This window comes from Echinococcus granulosus, assembly GCF_000524195.1.
Source record: "Echinococcus granulosus chromosome Unknown EG_S00060, whole genome shotgun sequence".
In the NCBI taxonomy this organism is placed as follows: Eukaryota; Metazoa; Platyhelminthes; class Cestoda; order Cyclophyllidea; family Taeniidae; genus Echinococcus; species Echinococcus granulosus.
The window spans coordinates 453,507-460,338 of record NW_020170440.1 but is presented as its reverse complement, the minus strand read 5'-3'; the positions used below and the strand labels follow the sequence as shown (position 1 = coordinate 460,338).

At 41.5% G+C, this 6,832-nt stretch overlaps 1 protein-coding gene across 1 annotated transcript; it reads right to left on the bottom strand. All coding sequences in view use genetic code 11, as the record gives it.

Annotated features, from left to right (window-relative positions):
- Positions 1–94: 94 nt before the first annotated feature.
- Positions 95–2,897, bottom strand: EGR_06631 (hypothetical protein; the record flags this gene model as incomplete). Its single annotated transcript, XM_024495880.1, has 2 exons — positions 95–158; positions 2,695–2,897. 2 exons carry the CDS (start codon positions 2,895–2,897, stop codon positions 95–97), a joined length of 267 nt encoding a protein of 88 aa, XP_024349738.1.
- Positions 2,898–6,832: the final 3,935 nt, after the last annotated feature.

Genomic DNA, 6,832 nt, shown 5'->3' with positions numbered 1-6,832 from the left:
CAACTACTGCGCCGTCCAGAGACTTTCATGAGGAAGAAATAGGTCATACTAGTTGGTCAGAATATGTATTGTCGATCTGCAGCGGAGCTGGTGGCTACTGGATTGGCCCCAATACAAGGCCACCGGGCGAAGGCGCGTTGGCGGAGCACTCAAGTGCCCTTAAGTGAGAGTTAAACAAGGTTTTCCACTACAACATCGAAATTAGGCTTAATTAAACCTTAAACACATGGTCTGTGATATAAAGATGGTTGTGAGACTGCTTTGGTGCCGAATGAGATGCGACTTTGTCAAAGCGTCCATTTCGATTGTCACCACGTGAATATGTGTCCCACACATATGCAAAATGCTGTCTTAAATGGTTTCTATGTGTGCATTTTCCTTTTCTGCTCCTTTGAAGTCAGGTTTAAAATAGATTTAAATCGAAGGGATTACATGACAAATACGAGAAAAATGAAAAGATTTGTTCAATGAAGCATTCACCTTATGGCTGAATTTGCAAATTTAGTTTTAAATAAGACTATACTGCTGGATAAATAAAATTCACTTTTTTTCTTTCTTTTTAAATAGCCCAAATATTTGAATCGCTTGCTTATTTATGACCACCTGTCAGTCAGCCATGGGGCCCAGTGAAGTCACGCAAATAAGTGACTTGTCGCCTTGACCCCGACCTCGACAATGTGGCTTGTTTTTCTTCAACGCCTTAGGGAATCTCTCTAATACGTTAATTGTTTTAACTTTAGATTTTGGTTACGCAGGCCATCATGGCATCGCCATTGTGGTCTTACGGGGCGGCTTTGTCTTCTAATCATGACAGCCAGCCCTTCTGTACGTCAACAATACATATTCTGTCATTTTAATCTTTAAGGAATTCTCAAAGTTATCTTAAATTCTGTCCATCAGTAGACTTTGGTGGATGCAGACGGTGACAAATAAAAGATATGGTAAAAGTGGATGCCACCGTGATTGGCAGAAGCAGTCATAAATTGTCTCGGTGTATCCCTAATGTCATACATTTTGGCGGTACGCTTCACTTAATCGTGTACTAACATCCTCCACTGCAGTGTAAATATTAATCAGACGTAAGAGTATTTATGTAACGAAACACTTTGACATTACGCTTGTAATCCCCTTTATATGCAAAACTCGAGTTGTTTATTCGATACTCAGTTTTAGCAACTGGTTACTTTAGGGTTCCATTGGGAGACCTGTCTTGGCCTCAGGGTCACGTCATTAACTTCTTTGCCTCTTGTTTTCAGGGCACTCTCGGGGATCTCCATATGGCTAGATTTTGGTTCCTTTATTTTTTTAGAATGTTAAGCTCTCATTGACAAAAGCCCTACATTGCTGACAGCAAAATGCTGCTTATTTTCTTGGTGAGAACAATCTTTCCCGATTATGCGATTCCCACTACCCCACACGCTCTACTTATATTCGGAGTAAGTAGCTAATACCTCGATCATTTAAATTAAGGAAGAATGAGAGAGAGAGGAGAATATGATCTTAGGTGAGATTTAGTCCACCCCATAGTCTGGTGTAAATATGGGCCAAAAGTACCTTCCAAATAGGGGTAATGCCTTGTACATTAAAATTATGGGAATGGATGTTTGCACTACCTCGTAATTCGAACTACTTTAAAAGTATTTATTTTTTTATGAAATTGAAAATGACACATCCGATGGCTTGAATCACTGGGCCCTAGGTAGGAGACCCGACATTTCTCTATTTTACATTGGCTTTTACTCCCTTTGAACAAGCACACTCGTTAGTTAAGAGCATCTCGTCTTTAGGGTAGAATCAATCAAGCTTGCAGAACACATAGCCATTGGTGTACATGTGTAATGTCCTCAAACTGAAATATAAGCATTGGCATGTTTTACAAGTATTTTCAGATGAAAATATAGAACTGTGAGGTGTGCAAATTATCTGACCTTGACCCTCATAGCAATTTTGCTGAGGTGAATGATCCTATTAAAAGTATGCAAAATATAGGGAACTTATGAATTTTTAGTCTCTTTGGGTTAGATTGAAATACTCCGATCGCTTAACTCTAGGTTTCGGTAAGAGGGCTACTGAGAGGCGCCATTGATGAACGTTCACCAAGCGGCGTGGCTTTCGGTCTATGCCATTTCCTCTGTGTGAAATCCACCCCACCTAGCGAAGGTATAATGGCAGAGCCCTTAAAGGCTCCGTTACCATAAGCATTAGGTAAACGAACAATTAAGGGATAACACTGACGATTCACACACATCGAGTCCGCATTCAAAGTGATAAGTTGCGATTGCTTTTGTGTGACTTCACTGCTACTCATAACTGATCAACTGACCTGCGCTAACAGAAAAAAGCAGGAAAATCAAAATTAAGGGCGTGTTTAAAAGAGTAAAAATGCTACTTTCCATGCTTCAATCTTTCATCAATCTTTCCATGCTTAAATGAGTACATCTTGAAGTTAAATAATTGCTTCACTAAATACATCACCTAACATTTTCTCGTAATTTACACATCACTTTGTTATGCCTTGTCAGGCTTTCTCAATTAGCACTTTTGGCCGAGTTTTAAGGCCACATTTTGAAGATGTGTGTAGGACCCATGTCCATTTGGTAACCATTGAAAGTGGCGCCTTAGCAAAGCCGGATCCTATTCCACTCTAAAACAGTGCTTCATTCTCTTCGAATGCATCACAGACCACTTGCTTACGCGTGGATGATTATGAGCGTGCTGGGGTGAGCCTCATCTCGACATTGATTGTCTAACTCCCAGTTTTGGCAACAGGCCATCTGGATGATCAGTTGTTGTACTTTTGCCAGGCGATTTGAACTCTGGTCTCTGCCAGTATCATTATCTTCCCTAGTCCCTGTGTACGACGGTACCACAGCACTAATACCTCTCAGCACTTTCATACACCGAAAAGCAAAATAATTTGCTTCATTATGGCTTCGTGGAAGACCTAAATCGCTGCACAAATAGAAAAAGGGTGTTTGGATTACTGAGGGACTGTCAGATGACAGCATCACCAACTGTGATGTAGGCAAATAAATTAGCTTGAGGAGGCGGTGCATTTGTCCATTCATACCTGATTTATTATGAGTTATATTGATAGATGCTTTAACTTCTTTAAAGGTATCATCCTTAAATAAAATGTAAAGTAATTGTAATATGCAGCTTTTTATCCATATACTTACTCCTCACTTCAATTTATCTCGTATTTTTGTGAGATCCCCAGACCTGCATTTGAACAGTGCATGCATCTATTGTAAAATTAGTAATTTCTTCTTTTTCTTCACTTTTATAAAACAAATTTTTAAAAGAAATTTTTGGGAAAAAAACTTTTAACTTCATATGCAGAAAATATTATATAGTAGAAGGGGGAGTAGAACACTGAAATTTTACTTCAGCTTATTCCAGCCAGTCAAGTTATTTTGACCAGACCTACTGCTTTTTGGAAGGAAAAAAGGCAAAGGTTATCATAAGGGTATATATTGTTTTCAAAGGGGTTTTGGAGTGGGGTTGCGACATTCCCGTGACTTATTTCAGTGGCATTACATCGGCTCTAGCCGCTACTCAGACTGCACATCTCGATGATGAAGTTTTTGAAGTACAAAACACAAATCGGTCCTCTTTTCCACTGCTCTGGCGTCAAAGGTAGTAAAAAGATGGCTTATGGAAGGATAGCTAGAGAGGATGAAGGGGGAGAGGACAAATAAAGGTAAAGGGTAAAAGGCTAAAGCTGTGGTACTTCCGTAACCAGTAGTCCAACCTGAATAATAATACGATCTCATTTTGAGCTTTGTAGCCCGTAGACCCCCGTAAAGCAAATCGATACGCAGATCCTTAAGACTTCCATGAAGACAAAAGAGGACGCAATAATGGGGCTGAATATGTGTTGTCGATGCATAGATGAACTGAGAGGCTAGCGGCATGGCCCAAAGGCCAGGCCACACAGCGGATGTGCGACAGTCCACTACCGTGTCGAAGAGCTAAACAGAAAACCAATGCATTACAGGACCACAATGTATAAAATCCCTCAAATGAGGGAAAGTTAAATCCACCAAGCCACCTCTCCTTCTGTGTCTCCTGATGATTTTGTTCCGCTCTCCATCTTTTTCACCTTTCTGACGGCATCTTCAAATGCGATGCAGACAGATGATTCCATTTGACGAAGCGGTGCATTCACCTCTCCATACAATATTTTTATGCATTAAATTGATAGCTACGTGGGTCTACTTCATGGTCCGTATCAAGATGCCACTCTTGACAGAATGTCTCGCCTTGTTTGCTGTAATAGCCGGTACTAAGGGAAGCAACTTTCTGTTAAATGGACTGGCCGTATGTTACTAACTAAGGTTTTAAATATGCCTAAACAATTCAGCTACTAAAAGGCGATGGTCGGCATAACAGTTCTTGGATATTCATGTTATGCTCACAAGTTTGTTTATTTGAAAATGAGAAATAATGGCTTTTTTGCTCCGCTACCTAAGGAAATGGAAACTTTTAGTCGGACTGAAGAATTAGGTGCACAATTGGTTTTTGAAATAGAATTTTAGTTTAGCAGATGAAAATTTTTGTTTTTTAAGGTATTACCTAACCCCTGACCCCGACAGTGGTGATGCAGTCATCATGATGGGTCATTTCGACTGACTTACAATGAACCCGTGTTGTGGTGGTTGTGCAGTATCTTAATTGTTTGTTTAAAACCGTTTTTGCGACGGAGCACTGAGGGACTAAGCCACTGCACCTCCACCGGGCGGCCTGATTTTCAAAAGCTAAGCCAGTAGTCTCCGGTCAATCTCTGCTTCAACTGTACATATTCTAACTGTCTGTTATGCCCTCCTTTGTCTTCAAAGAAAGCACACTGCGCTTCAGTAGTCACATACACATATTTCGATTTCCGTCTTAATCTTATGAGTTTCAGGGAAAGGCAATAGTATAAATAAGTGACACGAAGTTGGGAACGACAGGGGGATGATCCTTTAAATTTAACTTCTGTACTATCTTTCAAGTCAAATAATTGTATAACAGGTAGTGATAATTAAATCTTGAAGGTGATGGTCCGATTATTCTTTATGATTTGAGTGAAAGACAGTGTGATTAACCCCATAATGAACTCGTCAGTTCCTTGTCTTGCAAAACAATGCACTTCCACTCTATCAGCCACGAATAAGCAGGGCTAAAGCACTGACTCGGGATGGTGATTTGCATAAGACATTGCCTCTTGTTCTTGTCAAGGTTGGCAAATAACCTGCACTTCAAATCACACCATCGCGTCAGTGGCAGGGACTGCTTTCACAACACCTAATCCCTGTGTGCAAAGATCTTTCATTCCTTAATGCAGAATTAATTAGTGCAAATGTTTTAGGTGTTCTTTGCCTGGAAGACGCCCTTTTGTCATACCATCAAGGTTTAATGTGCGAGCCTCTTCACTGACTTAATTTAAGTCAACAAGCCCACTAATCACGGCATTCAGATGTGACATGTCACCCTGCCCTCTCCAAGTCACCTCGTCTCTGCGTGCAAATGTCCATGGCCATGTACACAATTGACATGCCATTTGTCAAGGCCACACACTACCCGTACACCGACCGACATGAGACACCCTGCTTATTGATGGTGGAGTGTATTCCTTCGTGCTTTTGTTGACGGTAGTTGAGGCGAGATGATATTTAATCAACCATGGAGAAGTGTGCCAGAAACCCACTCGCCTACCCAAAAACAAAGTTGGTGATCTGTGTCTCACTTGTCCTGGGACCTAAATCTTGGCACACCGACGAAAAGTCGAATTAATACCTTACCATTCACCCATTTTTGCCGCGTAATCTTGCAAGACAAAGGACGGCAGTCTGACATCGTCAACGAAGTGGTTAATTTGCACAGAAGTTAGCTGGAACGAAACACGTACGTTGATTGTGCAAATAAAATTAAAAAGAGGGTCGAATAATCTAGAAAGCAGTACGAGCTGATTCAGAATTAACCTTTTGGAAGGACTCCACAATGCCTTTATGGACTGATGCGATGACATCTGTCAGTGAAGCGAGGCAAAGTTGTATCATGACTTATATCAGATGTGGTGCAAGTGAATGCCACCGTGAGTCGCGGAAGCAGCTAAACAGTGTTACGGAGCATCCGGCATGTCATGCATAGTGGCAGCACACCTCACTCCACTTAACTGAGAACTAACATTTTCTGCCGAAGTGCAACAAACAATCTGGAGTAAAAACTATGTACAACTGGCTGTAACAAGTCCAGCACCTATCAACCAAACCATCATTGCATGCAATGTTTTTTGCTCTCATTCAGAACGAGGCAAAAGTCCTTCCATTTAACTGAGTGTCCACATGGGAGGACACCACATTTATCCTTGTAACTCACACTCACTCACTCGGTCACTCACCAACATGGCTTTGGTATCGGTTGTCAGAAGGAGAGCACGAAATGCGAGGCTGACTTAAACAAAACACCTGACATTTTCTATGCATCTTTCGTCACGCACACGCAACAAGGTGTGAAGTAGAATTTGACTGTAATGAAAGTGAGAGGAAATTGCACTTGCCTAGGAGGGCCTAAAATGAGGCGATATGCAATGACAGACATGCCACTTGAGAGAACGGTTTGCCTGGTTGTCATCACTCTTTTATTAAATCTATCCTACCGTTAAAGCAAGCCAAGTGAAGAGGTGGTAGTGCCTTCTTTGCAGAGCAGAGCCATTGAAGTCGTCCCTTGATGTGGTAAGGGGTTGAGGCGGGAGTAGGCACAAGTGATCGAATTGCCAGTGACGCGACTCCCACTGTCAACATGTGCGGTGTGAGTCACTGAAGACTCTCGAAGCATTCAGGTGGCA